The sequence below is a fragment of the Rhopilema esculentum genome, unplaced genomic scaffold, assembly GCF_057945365.1.
Source record: "Rhopilema esculentum isolate cy_ngs unplaced genomic scaffold, ASM5794536v1 HiC_scaffold_36, whole genome shotgun sequence".
Lineage (NCBI taxonomy): Eukaryota > Metazoa > Cnidaria > Scyphozoa > Rhizostomeae > Rhizostomatidae > Rhopilema > Rhopilema esculentum.
Genome location: NW_028300847.1, coordinates 1,124,026 through 1,151,500, shown reverse-complemented (window position 1 = coordinate 1,151,500; position 27,475 = coordinate 1,124,026). Strand labels below are relative to the sequence as shown.

General features: G+C 35.4%; 1 protein-coding gene across 1 annotated transcript; it reads right to left on the bottom strand.

Annotated features, from left to right (window-relative positions):
* Positions 1 to 6,457: 6,457 nt before the first annotated feature.
* LOC148957205 (oxysterol-binding protein 1-like) lies at positions 6,458 to 26,638 on the bottom strand. Its single transcript, XM_089115713.1, has 16 exons — positions 26,297 to 26,638; positions 22,881 to 22,941; positions 20,091 to 20,160; positions 19,518 to 19,599; positions 19,076 to 19,124; positions 17,677 to 17,752; positions 16,334 to 16,514; positions 15,914 to 16,039; positions 14,494 to 14,590; positions 14,013 to 14,096; positions 13,026 to 13,086; positions 12,253 to 12,302; positions 11,143 to 11,204; positions 9,636 to 9,730; positions 9,005 to 9,127; positions 6,458 to 8,275 (listed from the first exon to the last, which is right to left on the bottom strand). Exons 1-15 carry the CDS (start codon positions 26,327 to 26,329, stop codon positions 9,010 to 9,012), a joined length of 1,245 nt encoding a protein of 414 aa, XP_088971839.1. The 5' UTR covers positions 26,330 to 26,638; the 3' UTR covers positions 6,458 to 8,275; positions 9,005 to 9,009.
* Between the last annotated feature and the right edge of the window lie 837 nt (positions 26,639 to 27,475).

Below are 27,475 nucleotides of genomic sequence, written 5' to 3'. Positions count from 1 at the left end.
CAAACCACAGGAAAAGTAGTAGCAGAAGTAAACTACCTGTAAGCTTTTAGCCCAAAGAGTAAACTGCAATAAGTGAGAAAAGGCATCCTTCACTATAACCGCAGCACGTGTGCCTCGACTGCGCTTCCCCTGCGCTTCCCCTGCGCTTCCCCTGCGCTTCCCCTGCGCTTCCCCTGCGCTTCCCCTGCGCTTCCCCTGCGCTTCCCCTGCGCTTCCCCTGCGCTTCCCCTGCGCTTCCTCGCGCAAAAATTGTCGAGCTTTTGTGAATGATTTTTTCCCTTCTGCTTTGCTTAAATGAGAATTTGTAAGCATGCATTTTGTCGGTCACCAATTTTCATTTTATCGTAGAGATTTGTCCGCAAAAATAATTCCGGGTAACACTTTTCACCATCGGTACCTAATAAAAGTTCGATTCTAAAAGTATTGAAAATTACTGTTCACGCTATTGCTTTTTCCGTTTGAAATAGGATCGGGTTTCTTATTTTAATTTCAAAGACTGCACAATAGACAGGGGCGCCTACCCTGGAGGGGCTGCAGGGGCAAAGGGGGCAAGCAGTGCCTTAAAAAATTCACTCTTAAGAAAAGATTATAGAATCTTGTATATAATTGATGACTTATTTGCCTATCATCAGAACAAAAACAATTATTCGATTGACATTTTATTGTTGTTATTATTATTTTCCTTTTTACACTCAATTATAAATGATTCTGCAATCATGGAGTATTGAGGCTAAGCAGAAACTCAAGATCTTAAAGCCAGCCCATTAATAATTGCTATGATTTTTGTAAAACCGAAAATTTCGAATAATGACAAGGCCATATAATATCCACTTGCATGGAGAATTTTGTCAACATTGTGCCTATATTTAGAGCTTATGATGGAAAAATTCCTACTGTATGGGTGGAACAGCAGGAATTTTATGATCCCTTTATCCCCTGCATCACTTTCCTTTACCATCAAGCCTCTGTGATCTATAGCTTTTCTAATAGATTCTAGAAGAACTTCCCATTAAAAAGATTCTGTGATAACGTTAGAAACGCGGAAGAATTATAACTTGAGAAGATTAATCCGTGTCATATCTCTCGAGAACTCATCCATAAGCCCCCATCCCCAGAAAATGGTAAAGCCCCAAAATTTGCCTTTAATATACATTTTCTGCATATATTTCCAGAAATGATTTAAATAAGGCTTGTTTTGGAGCGATTGGGGAACTACCACGTTTTTGAGACCCATCAGAACCTGCTCGAGAAGTCTGACACATAAAACAAAATGGCGCCCTCAAATGGAAATAGTCCTAAAACAGCGCTAGCAAAACTTTAGCTGGATGACCCACTGAAGTAACTTGAAGGTGTCTAGCCGCCAAAATTCTCATCAGTGAGGTACTAGGTATGTTTTAAATCTAATATTAAATTGCCCGCAAAAATTTCCAGTGTGAATCCCCGTAGCGCACTGACTAAACATACGGGTTCCAGAAATAAAGCGAGCCAAAGTCAATAATTTTGAAATAATCATTCCTGATGAGCTCCTATAATTCTGACTAGCTCACTTTCTATTTGATCAATATTTGATCAATGATCAATATAGACAAAAAATGTTAATTTATGACCAAAAATAAGATTTTTTGCGAATTCCGATCTGCTCATTTGGTCTAGAAAGAAACTTAAGTTCAGTCTAAAAAACACTCAATAATATTCTAACAAGATTTATACTAATCCCCGTCCCCCTCCCACCCCACCTCCCCTAAACGTTTATGGCCCCCTACGCTCATGACGCAACTGCTTCTTGCAAATAGCTTCCGAATCATTTACTTAAGTTTGTAAACTTACTGCCACATTCTTTAAGTCAAAAGCACCTTTCATGACAAAATTTGGACACTTTATTTAATTCTAATTTTAAGTCTAGATGCCGTGAATACGCTTTACACTTACTCCACAAACAAAACCTCCAGTATTTTAGGCAAAGAGTCTTTTTCCAGTACCAGAATTGCTTGAAGATCTGGGGAATTATCAATTACTTGGTTTGGAAAAGTTGCACATAAAACTGTCTGCGTGCACTATATCGCACAATTCGTTACTTAAAGAATATTTCACGATCAACTTCATGCTGTTTTAAAAATCAATGTAAACGAGAAATTCGTGTATTTTTAATAAATAAAAAGGGCCTAAGCTCACAGTCTAAGACACTCAAATTTTATATTGTTAGCCTGTCAGAAACATTTTGTTTGTACGAATGTTTTCTTGGAAGAAACCTTCTGATGTCATAGGCTAGATTGATAAAATCATTTCGTGTGAATCGATCTTTGTCAAGCGCGTCAAACACGTTATTGTTTTTAACATGAAAAACAGCCAACAGTATTAACATTTTCTTTCTTTATCTTTTTGTGACGTAAGCAATATAAAATTCAGCCTGTTTTAATAATATAGCCTGGATTAATAATTTATTTTAGGCGAAGGGAATGAAATTAACACCTGGAAAAAATTAAGTATGAAAAATCTCCTCAGTTTGTATTCTCAACCAAAATGTACTGGATATCTTTCTCTATTCTCATTTCATTCAGGTTTCCCAACCAAGCAAACTTCTCATGTATTTATTTATTGAATCTCGCTCAAACTGTATTTCACGCTAACAAAAAATGACACAAATCTGTCTGTTTGTTCATGAATACTTTTTAATATTTTTCATTTATACTCAACTAGTAAATATAACTCACCGAGGCTTGAAGAGGATACCAAGGTGTAGCAAAGTAGAATTTAACTCGATGAAAGAAGCAAAAGAGGTTAATTATCTTCATAGCTGTGATACAGGTGCCATTGTAGTTTAGACATCAACCCGCATGTGCAAATTCCAATCTTTTATTGTAAACAATAACCTGCAGTACAAGAAGCTTTGAAACATCTAGTTCTGCGATATCTATAAACACAAATTTCCTAGTTGTTTCAAAGTGATAAAACATTGAGAACTGACTAAAGATTATCGCAATTTGGAATCTAAATAACAACAAGGCTAGTCTAAAAGAAACTTTCGAGTATTTTATGATAACAATGAAGTAAGTTTTCTCAATTGAAAAGGGTTTACACAATTAATTCATTAAGCAAGGTAATACGGCAGGTAGCAAACTGCAAATTCAAGGTCAATGCTTTGAAAGAGCGGAGCATTGCTGAAGAGAACGTGCAAGTTGTTTCCGTGTCAATGGGCGTGAACCTGTTCATCAAAATGAGATTCATAATGGCAGCAACATAATGGCAGCAATAAAGGAGGCAACGAAATAATCATAGCATCAATTGCTACTCTTGTAGAACATGAAAACGAGGAAGAAAGAAAAGTCACCATGTCATGCTTTGACAAACTCATGGACAATAAGCATAAAACCGATTTAACTTTAGAGACTAGGAATGGACTAAGTTAAATTAATTCTTAATTTAAATAAATTCGACTTTCTGGTATTGTATTACAAATTTGTATCGGTTAACCTTGTGATTAATTTGTTATTTTGAAAACGGCATTCCTTTCCCCAGAAGATTCATTATGATTCTTGCGTTCTCGAGATCCTGCTGTAGATATTCACAGAGCAAGCTTTCCTTTTCTGCTTGAGGAAAGAAAGTTCACTATTAAATGATGTGCCGTGCGAGATGCATAAAAAAAATAAGTAACTTTTAAAAAGTCAATCAGATTCAACGTACGGCAAAAGCATGAGACTTTTGAATTTTCTTCCCGCGATGTTTCACTCTCGCTCCTTTTTTTAAGATTGTATCATTCTTGATTCAGACTCTCTTTTAAAAATCGTCCTGAATGCCCTGCAACCTTTTCGAAAAGAGATGCCTTCGCATTTTCCTCATGACACTCAGAGATTCAGATTCCCAGATTCCTCTTTTAAAAACACTAATTCATCATAGAATTTCAATTTTTTCGGGCTTTTGTCTCGCATTTCCTCGATTCCCAATTAAAAGCCGAGCGAAGAGAATAGGAAGATTTTCAAAAAAACTTTTCTGATTAAAGAATTTCAGATTCACATTCGTTATGCGTATCGGGAGGTCTTGAACGCTGATATGTGACCTCCACCCAGTCGCCAAACAGATACAGGTCATGCGCTGTTGAGTTTTCTTAAATATGATGTCACAGGAAAGTCGCTAAACTTGATTAGTAGAAAGTAAAAATCATTGCCAGGTTTATCAGACGTTTTTTACTACAAATTACCACTAAATTAAGCTATCTAAATATCGATATTAGAACAAGTCAAAAAATGGCTTAACTAAAATAAATAGCAAAGTAAAAAAAGGCTATTTCACCAAATGAATCTGAATACAATATAAATGGGAATTGCTGTGCGTAAGTGCAAATATATGGTTTATAGCAAACAAAATTGCAAACAAAAGAGTGGTTTCGAAGTTTGCTAGAATAGCTAAAAGTGATGCAAGAGGAGCGAAAGAATCGATAAAAAATCGCAAAACGTAAAGCCTCAGAAACTAAAATGATGTGGAATTAGGAACTGATGGCCTGTTGGGTTGTAATCAGTTCATGGAAATAGTTAGCTTTCAGCGAATGTTTAAGTATCAAAATCGTAATCCAGGCGAGCCAATTTGCGGCGACCAATACGTATTGGCTTATTGTTTTAGATTTTCCAGTTATATTAAAAACAGCATGCTTGTCATGGCGTTGTAGCACTTTGTAAGGTTCATGGTATGGAGGCTGTGCTAGCTTGCGAATGTCATCATGACGCACAAAGACATATTTACAAGTTATCAAAGCAGATGGATGATGAGACTCGGCAAGTTGCTAGCGAAGTGGTGTAGACCAATGTTTTGCAAGTTATATTGAAAAAGCTGTGCATAAATTGCAGGGTCGAGAACACAAGAGTCTGGAGAAGATGCAAAAGATTGCCAGGAATATGCAGGCTACACCAGTAAACTAGCTGCGCGGGAGTGCAATCCAGATCTGGTTTCAGAAGCGTCCGGAAGCTGAGAAGTACACGGCAGACTCTCGTATCAATGATCAACGGGATGGGTCAAAAGATGCCTTCATTGAGCTCTTGAGTTGACGATGGGGGCTCTCAACCATGTCACAAAGATGATAGGCTGTTGTGTCGATCCGCTAACTGAGCACCGCGATAAGTCATGACGATAGCAGGAAATCCATCGGGTGACAAAAGATGGGGCAACTGGTTCAACTGTTATGTCAGCAAGTGGAGTCGCTTCCGGTCATCGTGTGAAACGATCGATGCACTTCAGGAGATATTTAAAACCTTGAGCTTGAGGAAGGGGTCCAACGCAGTCGATGTGTATGTGGTCTAAACGAACATCTGACGTGCAAAAGGAACCAGATCATTCAGGTACGTTTTGATGTGCTTTGGTAAAGACAAAGTCAAGTACGCAAATGGACAGGTAAACAGCCAAAATTCACTACCGAAAGTAATTTCTCGAGAAGGGTTTTTTATGGAGACTTTGTGTGCGTGAGAGCAAACATTAGGCGTGCTAAAGAGAATAATGACTTAGTACCATTTACAGATAAATTGGTTGTGGTGTCAATTATCTTACGTTGGCGCATATCCACATTTAAGTCAGCGTTAGGAAGAAAATCAGCACCAATAGTTGAGGTTTTTGAGCGCTTGGAGAGTGGTAGAAAAGGATGTTGCTTTTCAAACCGTGAAGAAGGAGTATCACTAACATCAGCGCCTTTGTTAACAAGGACATGTGTGCCCGTGGGACGGACTGTGCCATAAAATGGTTGACTTTTGTGCAATGTACCACTTCTCACCTCTAGCGGGGAAGTCTTCATGAAGCTGAGATACTTAGGTCTGTATTGTGAAGGAGCATGGCGGAATGCATTTACAGGCAGCAGAGCAAAACGCAAGTGGTACCGACAATGAGAGCTTACGTGACGTTCAGCTTGAACAACGATGTGGAAAGCGGGACTGCGACTAGAAGGGCCAAAACCAGATTGTGAAGGATAGCAGTTATAGCCTTGTGATGAAAAGGTGCTTATTTGTTGACGGAGCTCGGCAATTCCGTTTGGCGGTACTGTGTTCGAGGCAGCCATGGTCGAAAAGGCTGCAATAAGGGCTGCAGGAGAGGCTACTTCTATTATTTTATCAGCAAGTATTGCTGAATTGTCATTGGAAACAGACTCTGTGAAAAGGCTAAAATTGGCTGAACATTGATAGGCACAGCGATGTAGAAACAACTGTCTTAGAAGCTGACGCATTTTTCAGAAGAATTGTGAGGCTTTCTGTCGCCAAGTTTCGGAGATCAAAAGCTGGTGAAGACATTTTTGCTAAAAAGCTAGAGTGTGTTTTATCAGTTCTGTTTTCAGGTGATCGTACCACCTCCCTCCCTCCCCCCCCCCCCCCCCCCCCCGCCCCATCAAAACATACACGATTGTCAACGGCTCTTCCTCGACGCAACAAATGTAGCATCTGAGGTATCAGAAAGTCGCAACTGAAGACAGTCTCAATGAAATGTCTCAATGAAGATCAACAATGCTGATCGAAAAACATCACTTTTACGCAGAATTTCAACACGAAGGGACCACTTACTCATTCTACACATAAAATCGAGAAAATATCCTATTTGATAACATAAAGAAAGCATTTAACAGTAACCTTACTACCCATCACATACGAAAGAGACTGCAGAAAGCTGCTTGGTGACAAACATCTCTTGCAAAACCTTATTACAACACCACAAACCTTTTAACCTTTTTAGAATAAGTTATTTAAGATAAAATTCTCAAAGCAAATGGCTTAAACTGATACAGCTACAGAAATTTACGAAACTGTGCTAAGATAAAGTCAAGGCCATCCAATACGATTGAAACGGGGGACGTTTTGATGAAGACATAGCTACAATCCAGGATCGACAGTGACTCTCCTATTAGCGCGCCAACGGATGAGGGGAGAGGGGGATAAAATGTTGGGCCATGCACGACACTACCAAGAATGTGTTAAAGGGTTTGGCTCAGCCTTCACCATCTGTGGCTAGAGCAGTTTATTTGTAAACATACACTACTAACGATTGTTTGTTGGATTTCGATTCTGGAAATAACTGCCCTGAAAAACACTGGAGACAAAACGATGTGGCAACAAAGGCTGGGGCAGATTCTTGCTACAAAAGTCTCAAAAAGACAAATGTATCAGAATTCCAGCTGATACATAATGGCTGAAGAGCAGGCCAATCTTGAGGATCATAGTGCTTTTGAATGGTAACTGGTAAGGGTTGCTACTGATGGCCAACTTTTTTGTAGTGCGATGAGAAGTGCAAATGATACTACAAATACTAGAACTATGATGCCAACCTAATATTTAATGGTTCCATATAAAATTATTTACTTTTTTTAGTAATTTGCTAGTAATAATACTAAGAGGCGCAATGATACTAAATGAATCCATCTTCAAAACGAATTTTTTCCAATGCTAGCATTCCTTTTTAAGTTTGATAAACCTTATCTTCAACGGGAAGTTTTCTTCACCTTTGATATGTCGAAAACTAACAAACTGGACCCTTACACAAATAAAATCTAAGAAGGTGAAAAGGAGCGGCAATAGCTGATACCATTGCATGATGCAATCGCTTTCAGAGACACCAAGTCGATCTGCATTCAATCATTGAATCCAAAGAAATATTCAAATTCATCAAAGGCCTTACTTTGATTTAATGACGGCTTTAGTTACCAATAGTTAAGCAATATTAAGTAAATTTCTTTCAGAATCCCATTTGAATTATATTCTGCACTTTGATCTTATGCTAGTAGTTATGCTTTTGAGCGCCTATGAGCCTAGGGGTAATATGGCGCTATAAAAATGTCTATATTACTATTATATTATTATTATACTCCGTGCGGGTCCTATTCAATTTAGAAACTTGAAAGATAAAAATTCACTGCTATGGAGTTAAAGCAACATTTTTAATATCAGCTAGAAGTCACCTGGTGACAGTATGAATTTCGATCTGGTTGGATACTGAATGAGGACTTTACGTGACAATAATTATTCAGTTAGCCCCGGTGAGAAAATTTCTTCATAACTACATGAAAGAAGAGCATACAAAACTACTAATACCACTCTAGTACATGAATACCACCCAGAACACGCGTCTTGCAAGCAAATGATCCGCCACTACCAATCCCGTATTATACAAAAATTAAATTTCTCACTGAAAACTCGAATAATGATACTATTAAAGTAACCGATTAATATGACATTCACCTTAGATGTATAATTTACAAATTTATTCCAAAAATTCAATACAGTTTTCCAGATACAAATAACTTGGCAGAAAGGCACTAGAAAAGAAAAAAAATCTCGATTATTGCTACTACACAGCGACAAGATGACACTGCGGAGGATATTATTACTGGTAAACGGTTAAGAAGTCTGGGGCCTAAAGTAGCGTACAACAACAGCAAATCGGGTGAAAACAAAATTAACAGGTCATAACTTGCAGAAATGATATAAGAATACACACAAGACGTTCAGGTGTTTCAGTGAATCTTTTTTAATGCTTGTACAAAAGAAGGCAGCACTGTTAATGCAAGGTCGAATTCAACATACCAACTCAATCAATGGCTTTGTTTTGAAACATAACTCAAACCATCTTTACGCTGAATTGATGCTAGTTTTATTAAGAAGATTTTTTGACGAAATTGAGTTCAAGATTTTATAAGGGGTTTGACTCTATGATTAGCGATAGGGAATGAAAAGATTCACCCTGAATAATAATTGCGGAATTCAATTTTCAAACTTAAAATCGTCATAAAATCAATGATATACGCACGAACAGAATGAAAAATTGCCTTCAGTCTAAAAGCAGTATGGAAAGTCCTAATAAGAGTTACAAGAAATTGTACAATAGAGATATAAATGATTTCCAAAACGATTTCGTAAATTTGATTACTTAAGTTAACAATAAATTAAGTAACTAAATTAAATAATATAACAAATATACTTTAAAACAACGAAAATCCCTCAGCACTTCCAGGCAAGATCAAAACAAAATATAAATTCAACCTTACCTTTATTAGAAAATGTCAGGAGCATTCTCATCAAAACCATTGTTTACCTTTGCGGTCCAATAGCCGCCATTATAGACGTGAGAAACCGTCCCGGTATCAGCATCTACTTCAGAGACAAACCACCTGTGAAATTGACACATATATATATCTATCAGATACCATTCAACATCATACTTCCTTGCGTTTAATGCGACGTAATACCTTTTCTATAAAAATATGAATTCCCGTTTATCTTTCGGTAATTTTCAAACTGTGAGAAATTCCAGATGAAAAAGAACTCAAGCGTCCTACGTAATTTTTGCCTAACGTAATATTTGCCCACGTAGAAGATTATCTTCATTATAGTAACTTTTGATATTAACAAATAGATAACATAGATCATCTTGAGTCTGTCTAGATAAGCAATGAGTCTTGTCTAGAGACAAAGACTAATAGACTGAAACGCAACAACAATTTTCCAAGGGAATACAATCGGTTAGAACTTTCCCTGTCAGCGTCAAAGCTTTGTCGAAATAAAGTTTTCAAACTTGGGGATATATTATCAATTTTACAGCCATCAAAAGCAACATATGCCAAAGCTTAGCAGCTGCCTTATCATTGGCTAACACCAAAGAACTTGTGCTGTCCATACCTGGGCTTCCACGTCTCTTTTCTATGCTCGCGAGCTTTCCTGGCATGCCGTTGTTTTTCTTCGAGTCTGTGCTTCTCTGACGCAGCTTCCTCTACCTATAAATGAGTTTTCCTTTTTTAAAAATACTGTTAAATGGGCACAGAGTTGCCAAAAGTGAACTTTTACCATTTTACCAATGACGCCAGTAAGATGTGATACAGTAAATCCCCACTTATCAGAACCTACTTTTTTGAGGTTCAGGCTGAAGTAGGTTCTTATTGGAAAGTTACTTGGATTAATTTCGGGGTATGAAGATTCTTATTCAAAGGATCCCTTATTTAAGTTTTATACCGATTGTGATTTTATTTCTTCTTTGAAAATCTGGGAGTGAATAAGGACTATTGAAAACTCTATTTTTTGCCCTTGGGATAAGAACCTATTACATTTTATCACACTGAAACAGGTTCTTAATTACAAGGTGCATAATTTAGGAAAAACAGCCTCTAGGTTCTTATTTTTGTAGGTTCTTATATGCGGGGATTTACTGTAATGCAAATGCTAAGAACAAATGCTCACAACTAACGTACGGACTGTCTCTTTTTTACGAAAATTGCCACCGAAAATCTTTTAATCAAGACTGCTGTCACCTGTCGACAGTGGTATTGTCAATCAAGACTGTCGACAGTAGCATTGTCACCTAATATCACTGCTTTTCGTCCCTATAATTATTAAAACCTTGTAGAATGCAATTTGGCACGAACCAAATGTCCACATCATGCCGTTCTGAAATTATTAAAAAAGAACAAGATTCTGGATTACAAACGACGGGAACAGCAATTATCCACATGTGCAGCTGTGGGTCTCCCGCGCCTTAGAAACAGCTGCTTTCTAACATCCCTGGGCATACATCAAATCTCAAGCAAGATGTCATATGGTCCTGTGAATACTTGCTTTTTTCGATAGGCACTTTTTTCGCATAACCAAGGGAAGCTGCAGACCCAAGAGTCCGTGCTTCGCGTCCTTGACATGACAAAACTTTCTCTCAGCGTGAGGAGAGTCTCCAGCTTTCTGTAACTTCATACTTCCATCGAGTTGAAAAACCATAATTAGAAAAACACTTACATTTACATGTTCTCTCTTGCGCTTTTATGTACACTAACAGTTTTGAAATTATTTTATGCAAATAACAATCATACATCTGACTAAAAAGACTCCTCATTATGCATCTGTTTATAAGCAGAAAGCCAGCAACAAGAAATAAGTGGGATTAATAATGAAAATAATTTTAATAATATTGCTCTAGTGAGGAACTCAAAACAACCGTTTTGATGAATTCTTTCTAGAAATTTAGTTTCTTTTCTAGCATAACAAATCTGCTTACGATCACTGACAGCCACTCGAGCAATATAGGCAACCCCCCTTAACGTGGTATGGTGAAAATTATAAAGACTGGGTAGCAGAAACTACAGAATACTTAGTAGCAAAACTACTTTATAAGACGCATTGGCCAGGATTCTAAAAAGCTCACCTTTGCGAATTCGAGAAGACGCTGATCGGGTCTCCTTCTGCTGTCAGTGGGGCAATTTATACCTATAAAACAATATCCAAAGTTAGGCAAAACAAACAAAGTCGAATGCTGATTTCAGCCTGTTCATAATGTGGCTGGCTACAGCATAAAAGGCATGTCATCATTATTTTGTTTATAATGGAAAGCAGTCACAAGAGTGAAAGCGAAAAAAGTGAAGGTAGTGGGGAAAAAAAATAATTACACTATCGTGAGAATTCCTAAAACGAAACTAAGATAGAATTTGAGAGAAATTTCTTCTCGTTTATACGGATTGCTTTTTTGATACTTATGAACGTGCTTTGTGAATTCTATCTCTTGAAGACTCACTGAAGCACTGACATTAAAATTCAGTTTGTTTCAATTCGATAAAACGAAACTCTTAAAAGTGACGCCTATATTAAAGCACTGACATCAGGTGTTTTTAATTGCATGACGATTTGAACAGTTAAAAATTATTTATCATGACAACTTCACAACGACAACTAGATTGTCTGATATCACTAGTTAATTTTATATCGCTGGCTTTTGAATCACGGGAATCTTTTGGGAAGTCCTCTATGTGCATATCTACGTAACGTTAACTGCTTAGCTTATAACCATTTTTACATTTGCCTATCTTTGTATTAGCTGCTTGCTTTATTCTGAGATTTATTGTTAATTTCTTTAACCTGTGAGTATAGTGATTGTTTAGGCGATGAGCCATTTCGGCCTACAAGCCTTATTGTAACAAATACGCTTGCCTTATAATACCCTAATACAGGGAATAGTCTCCCAATACGAGGCTGTTACGAGATCCAACGAGATCCAGAGTAATCACATGCTTGAGCGAGAGTCTGCTGACTAAAGCAAACGGCAATGCTGGATAGAATCTAAAAGACCTGATGACATCAGAAAACCTTAGACACAAGCAACTAGGAGCTGATGCCGTACAATACAAAAATACAATATTGCTAGAGTACGAAGACACAACTGAAAATCCCCTTAAAACATATTGGCGATCTGCATATGAATGTGAGTATCAAGCGATGACAGCATCAGGCTTATGGTTTAGCCTCAATAGGGCAGACTCACTTTCGTCAGCTTCATTCAAACAAAATGCAAACTTTGTGAAACCATACACCCTATGGATGGAATAAGAAGAATGATAAATCTCTAGAGAAAAGTATGCAGATATAGATTAACGTTACCTAATTGAACAGATAGCATGAAAAGAACGTTAGCTTTATCATGTTTTAACAAACACCCAAAACGGGTCTAAACAGAGTCCTTCTGTTGTAGAAAACTCTAAAGTCACGGCATTGAGTACTCTAGTTTCTTAATGCTGCAAGAAATTTCAATACTTGTTGATTTTTAGAATATTCTTTATTATTAGATGGCAGACCATTTTGAGGATGGTTTTGGTTGTGAGGATGATAAAAAGATTTTATTGGTCTGTGTATAGAGAAAAGATACGAAATTGTAGAGTTCTTTATTGGATGAAATTCAGCTTTCTTTAAGCTTGTTTGCTCCTAGTATTGAAGTTTCTAAATTTCATCTGTTGTTCAGTATTCAATTCTTTTAAAGTTTCTTCAGTAAAAATAATATAAGTTGAATCTTTATAATAAAATTCTCTCTGCTCTAGGTCGGTTTTTAAGTCTCATCTTCAACGAACTAGAGAACAATTTGCATTTATCTCCAGAGAACATTTAATCATTTAATCAAGATTTTATATAAAACATGTTTATTGATAAAAGTGAAGTAGCCTTTTTCAAAACGGACCACGAAAACACTAATTGAGTAGAGTTGAACTTATTCTGGGGTACAAGAATGGTTATGGTTATTATGCATCGGGAGCTTCATGTTACCTGTGAGAATCGTCTGGCTTGGGAATGGCAGTCCATAGTTTCCGCTCTGATATTTGGCAACCTTGGATAATTTATAGCATGTAATTAATTCATAAGAATAACAACTAAAATTATTTCCTGTTATTGAAAAATAACATCTAGCAATCTGTTGGTCATGTATTCCTGTCAAAGCGTTCTCTCGCCTTCTATGAAGGGATCGAATAGATGTTTGATGAGCCTAATCAAAGTAAAGAACACGCTTCACAGAACTGATGCCATTTCACAATAACAGCGTCACTTTGGATCATAAAACAAGTTCTTAAACAGTTACTGACTAACCCAGTTTCAATGCTATGATTGAGAATGACAGCGATAAAAAAGTTTTTCTCTGACAAAAGACAGCTCTTTTTTAATGAGGGTAGTCATCCCACAATATTTTTCAAAACCACATGTTGCGTTCTCAAGCTTAAAAGAAAATCTGGGAAATACTCTACAAGAACAACAACAAGCAAATCTTATCGATGACCCGGAGAAAAGTGCACCAAGCTGGTTTTCCAAAACGTTGTTTGACTAGAGCAACATGACATTTCAATGCCTCAGAAGGTACCACAGCAACAAAACAATCTAATCAAATTAGAACTAGAAAAATAGGAGCTCCCAATTGGAAAAATATTCAGCTACTGACATTTAAAGATGGTGCCATAATTCAAATTATGTTATTATTAACTTACCATAATTAAAAAGTTCAGATAAATGTTGGGCTACAATTTGACACTAAATTGCCAGGTCTTGAGGAATTGGTCATTGGCCTTCCTTGAAAATCGTGGGGCGACCAAGAATCAATGTCAAGGCATTTTCGTTTCGATAAAACTGTTGCTGGGAAATTTTAACATCCATAATAACAAAATCACCCCTAACCATTTCATTGTAATATCTAATATAATTGTCTCCATTTAGGCAAAAATTCATTGCACTTTCTAAAGAGAAAAATTCTAAAATAATACAAACCATTTGTTGGCCTCGCAATGAGTCCTTCATCCCATGCCCCTTCCAAAGTGAGCTGCGCTATACCGTTTTTATCTTTAACTTCACCTGCGCAAAGACAAAACTGTGTGTGTCAGTAAACATGACGCAGAAGGGACAGCTTAAATGTTCAATGGCAAGAAGGAAAGGCGACCTTACAGTCAATGGCAGTTGCAAATCAATACAGAGAGGTCATATGACCTCGCCGAGCAAATCTGAAAAAATAGAGAGCGTAGAACCGCAACAGCATTTAATCAAATTTAGCCTTTACGGCTTTTGCTTTCAAAAATTTATAGAACTTAGCAAAGGTACCCAGAAAATTAATCTAATACGTGACCAAACAAACTCTCTTACATGCTCAAAGGAATTTCAGAAGGTGTTTTGATTGAAGCTTTTAATAAGTACAGGATTCTGCCATGTCGTGGTTGTTTGAAATAGAAAGTCTACTGGAAGGCACCTTCCTTACCTGTTAATTTCTTGTAGCTGTGTGATTTTCTATAAGGTGTAAATTTAACTGTTGCTTTTTCCCCAGTATTGTGACTAACAATTTCTGATAATCCGTCCTGAAAGGTTACAGACATACAGAGTACAAGAATATCAAATAATGTAGGCTCAAATAAACAAAAATAACAATTCAGTACGACGTAAGACATTTTTAATTTTGTTTTGCTAACTCACAAAACTGTTAACTCGTTTACTACTAGTAAAGGGAATAGGTCTTTAAATTATCTTTGACACCACACATACTCTACGAGATGTCAAAATAATTGCTAGAATGCCTAATGACACATTGAAACCTGACCTATCTTTGAATCAAAATATTAAAATGCCTTTGTCTGATATTCCATATTGTCATTTATCTCTGATCTAAAAAGCAAACTATAGTGTTAGGGTTGGACAGCAGGCACCTCAAGACATGTGTGAATAGAAACAATTATAATCGCTGTAAACACGTTGTTTTTGGACAGGTCTAAGTAGCCTAGGGTTCAATCGCCTGCCCTCAAAATCTTAGGATTAATACTCAGAAGGACTAAGGAATACTCCGATATGGATTTCATCGTGTGAAGCAGTCATTCTTAAACTCCGGCCCGCAGCAAGTTGTTATCCCGCCCGCAGCAAGTTTTCATCCGGCCCGCCGAGCGCTTTATCTCAAAAGAATAATTTGGTTTCATTCATTTGTAAAAAGGTTGATTATTCGCTGTTATGCTAAGGTAATTCTAAAACTTTGAAAGACCCTTTCTTTTTATGTCAACATTAAAAAAGATAAAACTATGGAACCGTTAGCTTTTCTCCCGTCAAATTCTATTTTAGACGCAGTTTCTGGCCATCCCTAGTTTATCATAATCAAAAAAAATTTTTGCCGCCAACATGGTGGCTGCATGGTGGCGGCCTTTTTTAATACAAACGCAATCATTAAATTTTGGCCTCTCTCTGAAATACGTTTGGCCGTCCCTGGATCCGACTTCAAGTGCATTAAGTCGACCTAACAAATATTAACGTCGTTCACCTAAAGATAGCACAACTGTCTTCTGATTCAACCTGGTAAAAGAAATGCATGCCGCAAACTTTTGTGTCAATTATTTTTTTGGCTTTATATACTTTGTTATAGTTTGAAGCTTTTTGTCCCTTTCCTCTAGAAAGTTATCCCTGGCCTTAGGCGTAGCAAAAATTTTAAAAGAAAACAGAAAACAAACTGGTTTAATAACAAAATAGAAACAGTTGCTAGAACTCTAGTTAGACCTCCTTATACAAAGCTTTGAACAAGGTTTCTTCTTACAATCGATGCAGTTGTCGAGCAACGGCTCTCTAAAAAACCTATTTCAATAACTTTTTGCTTTATTAATTGAACATAGAGACATTTAACAGTCACTAAACCAGTCACTCACGTGATCAACATAAAGTGTTCCGATAACAATGTTATGAATCCTTGTCTCCGGCTTCTTCCATGAATAATGGGCGTTGTCCTTCTTGAATATGACGTGTACAGTTCCCGTAGGAACAATCTTTACATACTGGAAACAAAAAAAAACTTTGTCGGCTGTGTCTTTGTCGGATTTTTTGTAAGAGACATAAATCGTCTTAAAAGGCCAATGTATTGGTTCTTAAATACCGTTAAAGCATTAAATTCTAAAAACAATTATATTTCAATTATGTCGCTTAACTTTAGCAGACACGTTGAATCATAAATGGCAAGCATGTCGTTCAAGAATTTCACTCCTAGCCACCAAACCAAAATGTCTTAAAAAACCCCTATGGCTTAAAATAATGTGATAGCAACAGCAACCAATCGCTGCTGATCTGCTTACCAGGCCTCTAAACCTCGTGTCTAGCTGATACTCTTCCCAAAACACCCACTTATCGGATTCAGCGTGCAAAGCACTGACTGGAGGATGATGGGATACTTGCTCGCAGACGACAGCATAGCCTTGATCTTTGTTCAAAAACTCAAACGTTTCACCAAGAAGTGGATTGAAAGGCTTCCAGAACCTAAACAGAGCCAACAATAAAGAATCTTAGATTAGACAACAAACGAACATTGCCATCAAACAATCTAAAGAAGAATCATCAAATAATTTGCATGGCACTAGAAAACACGAAAAGAAGATTGAAAATGCTTTTAGCTAGTTTTCGCTAGAAACTTTATGCCTGGGTTTCCTCGTACGTTATTTTTACATCTTTTCACAACATTTTAGGATAAATCTATCGATTTCATATAATAATGAAGACTGGACATAAAATGTCTAATTCCCCTGAAAGGTATGCTTTAATCAAAATTTTTATAAGCAGATTTGAACCACACAGTCATTTTCTAATTTTATCCTATAACTTAGAGAGGTGATAATAACTAAATCAATTCAATTTTAAAACCATCCATAACTAGTAATTAATGGCATTGAATAGAGTATATGTATATAATACTACATTTGTTATTATTTCAAATGTTTACAATACTATATTTAAATTGGTTATGATGATATGTTTATAATACTACATTTGTTATTATTTATCTGTTTATAATACTATTTTTATATTGGTTATGATGATATGTTGAGAAAACTACATTTGTTATTATTATATATGTTCATAATACTATATTTATATTGATTATAATGATATGTATATAATACTTATACGTGACAATTGCAATGCAAAAGCGTTGCGGTACACGTCGACAATACACGTCGAGTTTACATGCAAAGTATTTCTTTATCCTGATTTGTCAATCTCTGTTTCTGCAGTTGATTTTTCATACTACTTGAGAGAGAGCCGCTGAATAAGAGCGTTTAAATTCGCAATAATCCAAAGGTTCTGTGAATCTTTACAATGTTATTTGCACAGAGGTGCTAAAGAAAGACTGGAAAAGAAATGGGGAAGTGGAAAAACCTTCAGTCTTCTTTGAAAAGCATCCTTCTTAAACAATATTATTGCTTATCTTTATTCACTATTTTCCCTTCTTTAAATAAGGCAATATGGCATACCTTGGTAATTTTTAGTAAACATTTTTGCTGTCAAGTAATATTTATAACACCAAAGCGTCCAAAAGAGTGGCCATGATGTCAACCGTATAAGGGCCAATTTAGAGACTTAGAGCTATAATCACAGCTGTTCTTGGAAATATGAAACCTTTTCAGTGCAGAAATTGACTCACCTTCCGGGAACGTTGGCATACACAGAAGAAGCAAATGCGGCAACATATGCCAAACGCTCGATCGTTGTTTCACATTCTGTTTTGTGCAAAAGGGAAAACGACATCAGGAAAATGAAGGCAAAACTTCGAATTAAGGTTTGTGTTAACAAATTCTTGCGGATACAGTTTGAGACTGGGGATGAAGGGGGAGGGGTCTTACAAAAAGCAGTGGTATTCGCCAATGCCCACTTAAAGGTTTATTACAACTACTCCATTTTAAACCACTTGATCGGCTAGGCCCTAGAAGCTGCAATAATGCATGCATTTATTAAACAAGGATTTTAAGTCAACACTCATTTAGGCTATCACTCAATGTTCTCATTTGGCGTTGTAATACCAAATTCATTCAGAGTGGTAAGCTCACTTAAACCATCACTTTCCTAAACGCGCATTTAAAGGTACAAGATCCGACTTAAGTAAAGGAAATGGCGCGTCGTCAGGGAATTTAATCGACATGGCAATGCGCTGCAACTATTTTCCATGAGAAAAGAGCACCTTCCTCGAAACATTTGGGGATGATGTACCTCTTCCATGCAAAAAAGCTTAGTTTGTTAAGGGTACAGAGAAAAATCAATATTTGCATATTAAAACAAGATAAACAGTGCTTCCTATTAAAAGCAAAGCAATCGTCGTTTGAGAATCTGCTTACAAACATGCTTTGCAAAGAGCACAGATTTGCAATTAAAGATTGGATCAGTATGAAGCAATGTATATTTTGATACTGAATCCATTTATCATCTTTTTAAAAAGCATACTGTAAAGCAGAACCCCATAACGTAACAAGTACAATATTAATTTACGTGGTGGGAAGTAACAGTGAGTTGAGTCTTGTTTTGGCTCCAAATTTGGTGTCATGTAATTTAATGAACAGAGAGCAAAGTACAACTGAGAAATGGGTGTGACAAATGATCTTTGCAGATATAAAAATCGAATTTTAAGCAATCGAATCAAGTTTGGGGGCTGTCTTTGCAATTGCACCCGCTCAGCTATTGAATCCAACAAGAAGGGAATATGCTAAAAGCTCAGTGTGCATAAATCTCCAGCTATGCAGGAATCACAAATTGAGAAGCACGAGTAACTCCATCATAAACTAGAGATTCAGGTCATTCTAAAAGACCATTTTATTATTTTAATATGTACAACATAGGATTAAGAAAAGCCAGCATACCGCAAAAATATCAAAACAACTTTTGCTTAGATGCAAAAGAAACTTTTACTTTGTACTTACAGGCTCAAACTAAATGCATGAAAACACCTTATATAAGGACAAAGTGGCCACTTTTAGGTGCTTAAACGATTAAAAAGAGAACTTTCCTGGCTTGACATCTTAATCGAATGAATAAGAAGTGACAAGACTTACCAGCTGCTTTATTCAGAACATCAGCGTATTCAAGATCCTCAGTGAGCCTCTGAAACGATTTGTACAAGCGTAAACAAGGGTTGATTCATTCATTTAAAAGAGATCTGTCTTTTTAACTCTTTCACTGCTTTTCATGAAAGATAGAATTGAATCACAATAAAGTGATAAGAGTGAGTGATATGACTTGTGAAGCACTTGCACTATGACTTGTGGATGAAGTGTTGCAAAGCATAAAATCAGACGACTCAAGGTCCAAAAACACCGGAGGCAACCACCAGGCTGTCAATCTTTAAGTCTTGTAACAGCTTAAAGATGAAATTCTTGTTTGATTTTTCTAATTTGATGACAGTCTTTCAGATAAGTTTGAGCGATATATATCTACCGAAACTTACTACAACACAAAAGAGATAAGATAATAAAAAGGAGAAATTAAAGAACTAACCTGCAGAAATGACAAGGGTTCGTTAAAATGAACAGGCATTGTTATCCGAGTTAAGTCCTTGCCGATTGTTGATCGCAAAAAGCTTGAAATAAAATGAACGTTTGTTAATCCAATAGACTTGAAGTTGAATGGCCTTAAAACTTTGTCATATTATGCTTACAACTGGTGGTCCCGGAAAAAGGAAATAAAAGCTATTTTAGCACTGGCAAAAACAAAGAAAGATTTTCAGCTTGATGCATCCTGTTACAAGATAATGTTGATGATGGAAAGCTAATAATTCAACAACTCAAAAATTCAACAATTCCAGCTATTAATGCTATGCATCTTTACAAAAAAAGTTAGGCTAGATCATGGTTCTAAGGTCAGATTCATTTTGGAGTGAAACTCATGCAAAATAATAGATTGTATAGTTGAATTATTGTCACCAAACAAACCAAGAAAAAAGCTAAAAATTATGTTTAGGTTAAGATTACCTTTCAATTCCAATCACTTTTTTAAGAGATTTTGAATGTTTTCATTTTGTGTAATAACTTTGGTTAGGAAAGGGTGAAAATACATTAAATTCAAGATTACCCAAACAGGCTGAAATTATATTTGTCTCTAGAAGCAGGAAGTGTAGTCCTCCATGATGTTTTTAATGCATCTGTAGAAAAAGAATAATAACGAAACCTTAGAATGTGGGCAAAGTCACAAAAATTAAGACTGACAAAGACAGTGCATATCTATGAAAGATGTACAAAAATTAAGTATTAAATATTTAAAAAGGTGTGAATATTTATAGTTTACATGTGCATATTTTACAAAGAGACATTCAATAACAGTTGTAACCCAACTATGCTCCATTTCAAGTCTCTAATTATGGATGGCAAAATGATGAATAATTATTCTTAAGCTAAAAATCCCATACAATCAAAAGCTTTCAGATGGAATCTTCTACATCAACTTCTCTTTATTATTACAAAAACATAATGACAAGGTTGGTCTTGGTTGCAATTCAAAACATCAAAATGAGAAATATTTTACAACAATAACTGAAAAGAAAAACACAAATAAAAGAAACATTTCTGCACATTTGGTGAACATCTTTCACTGATATCTTTCCTCAAAATGAAGGTTGAATGTTAAATTCTAAATTACAATTTTATTACAAACACATGACATGGACAGCATTTAAAAAGTGGGAAACAGGCGTAGTACAATCGTACCCAAAGCTGAAGCTATTGTATACAAAAACACAGTATTAAGTAAGACCTTGTGTATGGTAAAACCATCAAAGATGAAAAGTGCATTACAATCCAACAACAGAAGCCTAATAAAACAATTCTTTGGAGATATGGCACAGGCTCTTTCCTCTTCAAACCACTGTCATTTGCTCTTGGTTCATAACTTTGTGAACCAGGCCAAAATAACAGTAATCAGATTTTGGACATATAAAAACCTAATTTTAAACATATTTAATTGATTTTATCTACGATCATGACAACAAACCAAAACTCAGATTTGGGATAGTTGGAGGGTCATGGTAGCCAACTTTCTGCTAGAAGATGGTACCTGATGATGATGAATTGATTTTGCATATTGAGAATTTTTTCTGCTATTCATTCAGATTATGTGCTCAAAATTAAGGAATTTTTAACATAGAGCTTTGATGATGTCACACTTGGCAGGCCTTGCCCGGAAAGGTGCTCAATCAAACCCGAAAACTTAAAACAATAGTGCCAAAAAGAAAAAATTATTTTCAAAATAAGTTCTAGTTTCCCTGTTGGGTACAACCAGTCACTACATATACTCTTAAAGCTCTAGTTAGCCAACCTCTCCTTTGAGCCCCCCTTTCTATTAAGCCCCCCTTATCAAGCTGCCCTCTCTATTAAGCCCTTGATGTCAAACAAAGAAAACATATGCATTGAGTGGGTCTTTTGATGGGTGTGATGATGTAGTGACTCTACTTAGGCCTGTTTACGTTTATTTTTCCTTCTCATTTATTCAATCACATTTCCACATTCTCAAATCGCAGCACAGGCATCCTCTACATCACTCTCATATCAGGCATTCGCCAATCCCTATTGTTTACTTAATCTTTACCATGCTATTCAATTTACTCATCAGCTTTACTCGCCCTTCCTACCTTTTGTTTTTCTCACATCATTTATGTTAATTTTAGATATTCATTTCTGCATATAAGTATAATGTTAATTTGTAAGCAAGTTCAGTTCAGAGTTCAGTTACAATTAAGCAACACACTGTCTCTCTCTCTGGCTCCATGTTCTCTGCACAAAAAATAAGACTCGCTGGGTTTGGAAATAACACGTTAGTCGATGGATGGATTTATTTAGTGAATGAATCGCACACAACAATGCTCAATTTTTGTTTAACTAAAATGACACTGAGATTGTGTGCATATCATATGGTCCATGTAAATATTTACTTGTGCGTCTTAGAAGTCTGAGGAAGATGAGGACATAATTGACTGGTTTAAAGAAACTTTCGAAGCTGCTAACAAAAATTTTTGAGAGCATTTGTATGACATTTTCAAAACAAAAATTGAATAAGAGCATTTTTTTAACATTTTGTACATTGAATTGTTGATAAGCCCCCCTATCTAATAAGCTCCCTTCTCTTTTCAGCCCCCCTCTAGGACTGACAAAAATAAATAAGCACACCAGGGGCTTAATAGAGTATTTACGGTATGCAGTAATGGGTATGTGCAATTATTGTTTATCAAAGCCTTACCAACACCAACTATACTGCACATCACACAATATAACTGATACAGCTTGCACAGAAAACTAATAAATGATTGTGATGACAGTGCTTTTTGGTTGGACAGCTTGCCTCCATAGTCATATGTGCATAGCCCTCTGTTGGATATATACACATTCCTTAGAATTTCATGTTTTGTTATATAAATAATTGGCTTCTTTGTACTGTTATATGTACTTGCTCAGAATAGTGAACAGGTTCCAAATTTAGTGCTTCAAAATGTGTAAAAAATCTAATAAATGTTATCCATTCTATTTTCTTTCCAGAATTATTCTTTTAGATGAGTTACATATCTAAGCCACTTATTCTATGAGCTTAAAATATGAATATAAAGGAAACATGTTTAGCTTTTGCTTGGACAATGGTCTAAAGTTAGAAACATTGTGGTTTCTGCCTATTTAGTTTTGGAATATTTTGTAAATACATAATTGGCAGTAAATTTGCCATTTATTAAGATATTCTATGATAACAGAAATTACCTTTAAAATAAATTGCAAGTTGAGGATGCTGCAACCAATTGATTACATTTTTAACAAACAGTTAAAGGTACTTTCAAAAGTTAAAAAATTCTAGTAAGTGGAAAGCCAAAATTTTATGTCATACCTGATTTTAAGTCAACTAAATTGAAATCACTCCTTGGTCCAGTTGCTGTATTAGCTGCAGCCTGAGATTGAATTAAGAAATTTCACATTACCAGATTAGAAAAGAAAACAACATATCAATCAAGGGATTACTTTTTTAAAATTTTGAAAAAATAACAAAATGGCATTAAAACCAAGGTTAAGGGGTGAACTATTTTAAAGATTTGGTGCTCATATGATTCAATTTTTGTCAACTTTAGATTCTCTTGAATCAAGTGACCACTTCAATTCATCTCTGCTTATAAAAGGCTTTATTTAATAAACCACTAAGTAAAAAAAAATTATAAACGTGCAATTCCTAAAAATCCATCCTAAAAACTGTCATTACCTTAGCTATTGGCCACAATTTCATCAGACAGTTAGAGGAAGATTTTGATGAAGGAAATTTTATCACTTCCAAACTACACCTTAAAATTAATAACCTCAATACTGTTAGAGGGTTTTTACAGATTATTTGGCAATGTCCTTTGGAAACTTTGCCATGCAATCAGATCTTTCCTGGAGACGTGGTAAAACATTTGCGAAAGAGATTTATTCCATCCGGGCAGTTTTTCATAATAATGTTTGCATTCTGTTCCCTCATATCATACTAACATTCCTGCATTCTGTACTGACATTTGCATAACAGCGTTGCAGGCATTTGAAAACAGAGTCATTCAATCCAGTTTCAAAAAGAGTTTCCAAAAGAATATGGGAACAGATAAAAATGTAGTACTGGAAACACCCACATTCTAGTTTAGATCAAAAAGGATTGCCTGGGTAATGTGCGCAAGAAAATAAGAAAAGGGGAATGATAAAACGGAGACATATTAAAACAGAGTAATGGAAACTGGGCCTTACAGAGTAATAACATCCCCCCCCCCCCTTGAAGCCCAATGGCTAGCAGTGCCAAAAATAGCAAGAATGAGAAATGTTACAAGGCACTATCAAATACAAAACATTTTATTTTCAATTAACAACATTTGAACTAGGCATTCCTAAAAAACGAAACATATGACCTGCTGATTTGGGGAAAGCAGAAACTGCATTGACTTTGCATTGCAATACACTCATTCTTTACAAGAAATTGGAAACGAGAAAGAATTGAGAAACTTCAATGTACTCGAAACAAACAAGTCAAGAAACATTTGAATTTTGAGAAAGGTAAGAAGTCCAAAATTTTATGTGAATTTACCAACATGATTTGATTTTGATTAGATTATGATTCAATTTAAATACTATAATACTAGAAAAACTAGTTATGAATTAAATTATAAATTACAAATTATAATTTAGAAACTATAAATTATAAACAAATCAACTAAAGAATGCAACAACAACAATAACATTAATTAAAATACAAATTGAAGCAGAATTCTTCAGGAGAAGCCTTAGGTTAACAAGTAGGTTAACTAGGGAGATGGAGGCCCTCTTTCCTTTCAGCGATTTATATGTTCATCTATAAAAGTGTCTTGTTGATTTAAATTAAAGAGATTTATACAAATTATAGAGATACGATTACCTGGTTTGCAAAAAAATTTTGACACAGAGAATGAAAATATACTCCCCCTACCTAAGAACATCATTAGAATGGAAGCGAATCTCTTGACAGAAGCATTAGAAAACAATAGAAACGTCTTTGTTTGAAGCTGCAGAAACCCTCCCCAAAAAAATTTTACAGCATGAAAGTTAAATATAGTACACTTAATGTTACAATTGATGACATCATGGTTAAGAAAAGTTGAATGTGTATTTCAATTTCCTAAAAGGTTAAGAAACCAAAGTACTTTGTTTCTTAAAAAAAGGGAGCATACTTATGTTATCTTTCCTTGAATTTTTATTACAAATCAATTAAATATATTCTGTTTACCATTTAATGATATTGTATTGCACTTTTAATGAAGATGACTCTCATTGGATCCTGCTCAGTAGATCTGTGTTCTTTTATTATATATATATATATCTTTTTGGTCATTTTGATATATATATTTAATAATTATATATAGCTTTTGTCATTTAAGGAATTGTGATACATAAAAAATTGTCTTTTTGAGATAAAAAATGCTTACAAATAGGCAAGATAACATATTTTTGTCATGGACCAAACTGTTGCAGATATAAATAGACAAAACAAAAAATCCTGCAAGAGCAAAATAACACATACAGCCAAACCAGCTGGGGTTAGCTAGGGTGCTTTCAACTTGTACATAAACTTTATACTTTATAAATATTTTACATTCAAAATTTGAGATTGTTATCGAATGGGTTGGGCTGGAACAAGCCATCATGGCTCTAGGAAGATGGTTCCGCACTGCAAGGAATCTAGACTTCCAGAAAAACAAAATTAGATAACAATCAATGTAAGTAAATTGTACCAGGAAAAATTTTTTCTAAAATAAATTTACTAAATTATAGAAAAAATTTTGCCTGGTACAATTTACTTACATTGATCATTTTTTAATTTCATCAAATTGTACCGCACGCATTTTAGTATATTTCCAGAAAAACATTTGTTTATATCAAATAAAAAATGACTTTTGACCATATACCAATTTTATTCACCACAAATTAGAAAACTGGCTTGGGAACAGGTAATTACGAAACAATAACCATGCATCATTCAAATTATTTTGATATTAATTTGGAGAATAAAAGTAGTTAGTTCTTGGCAGATGAAATGTACATTTACAGAAGAGAAAATTCAAATAAAACCTTCCTGCCAGAAGCAAATCTATTTTATTGCGTGCAATTCAATTATGAATCAAATTTATACAGTAAACAAAACTGGTCTCATATTTGCTATTGATGAACCAGCAGGGATAAAATTGGCCTGTTTTCTTGCAACCGTCATATGATGTGAGCAGTTAAGTTTTCCATCAATGGTTTTAGTTCGAATAAAAAGGCCATTTTGATAAAAAAAATTGTCCTACTACATGCTTTGTACTCGATTTGGGTCTATCCAATTAATAATGAATGGAACATGCTCTTTTGGAATTTTTGTATAAAAAGATGCGTTTCTTCTTCTATTTTGAATGAAGCTGTGAGAATGGATGAAGCATCTGTTGACTTTGGAAAAATTTTGTAGTAAGGGTTTAATGACAAGGAATTTATACGACTGGGCAGAGCTGACTTCAATTCACATTTCGCAACACAATGCAGATTTGCTTTTTAAATGCGTTTGTGTTCAGTTTGTCTCAGTTTAAGGTTTGAATATATTGATTCTGTTTTAACTTTCACAAAGAAAGTTACAGGGATTACAGGCTAGTATAAAAAGTCTATGAAAAATTTTTCAGCATCTTGTTTTTTATTACAAAGGAAAGTTAGACGTTGCTCCTTTACTTGTTCTTGCAAGATGACGTTATAAACAACTCGGTTAAACATAATGAAAAAGCATTTTACCATTTTGTCTTTACCACTAGATCCGATAACCATTTCAGCGTTTCCAAAATACTCGAGTTTTATGAAAAAGTTCGGCAATTAACCCTTCGCGTGCTATAGGCCCGACCAAGTTGCAATTTGAGAGAGTCTTGTGAGAGTCGAGAGACCAAAATCCCTCGTTCTTCGTATGAAAATCTTTCTATGACCTTATACTTTGGCAACTTGCGTTTGGCTGATAAATTAAACGGCAAGAGACTGTTGAGCAGCGAACTTTCGCTTCTAATAATTTGCAAATAACTACCAACCAGTCGCTTCTAACTGCAAGTCATTTCTGTCGGGTGTCATAACGTAGCAATGACGTCATCTATTTACGACAGCAATGTCTTTCCAAACGTCCAAACAACATTCAATTACAAGCTTGATTGCGTTTCTGAAGAAATGAAAGTAATTAAATTTTTTCCCTCTTTTAATGGCAATAATAAAAATATTTCGCAAATAGATGCAACTTTTATATTGGCAAGGAAATACTATTCAATTTAAAATATCTCTTATTTAGGGAAAGCAAATAGTAAATCCTATCACTGCATTACACTACTGCATGCTTTTATTTTTTTCATACTACAAGTAAATTGTAATTGATTGTTGATTGGGTGTTAGACACTAATTGGATTTCTGTGCCACACCCTTCAGGAAACGCCCATTTCTAAAATTCGTTTTTTACCTTTAAGGGAAAGAAGATAAGAAGCAGTAGCGTAGCCAGGGTTGAAAGATTGGATGGGCAAAGACGAGGAAATTTTTGTTGACTAAAGCCTTAAGAATTTGGAAAAATTCAGAGGCGGATCCAGAGTGAGTTCCTTGGTGCACAGAACTTAGTCAGCTTTCCAACATATAGCTAAATATATTGTTGCACGAAACAAGTAATATTTAAAATAAAAAAGTGAAACCTATAAATTCTAATGTAACGGTTGGCTTTAGTGTGTGATATGTTTCGTAATATCTCAGTTGCATGTTATAGTCACATGTGTCCTGTTGAGTCCTGTTGTGTCAGTTAACGTCTTTCTAGTGGCAATGTGTTTGTCTGTCAACATGTATTGTGACGTTTGTATTGTTCTCTTAATTACCTTCCGTCAATGTTCACTTTAGAGTTAGTCTTGTTGTTGAACGAATAAAGACAACATCAGAATAGAGTCTCTCTCGTGT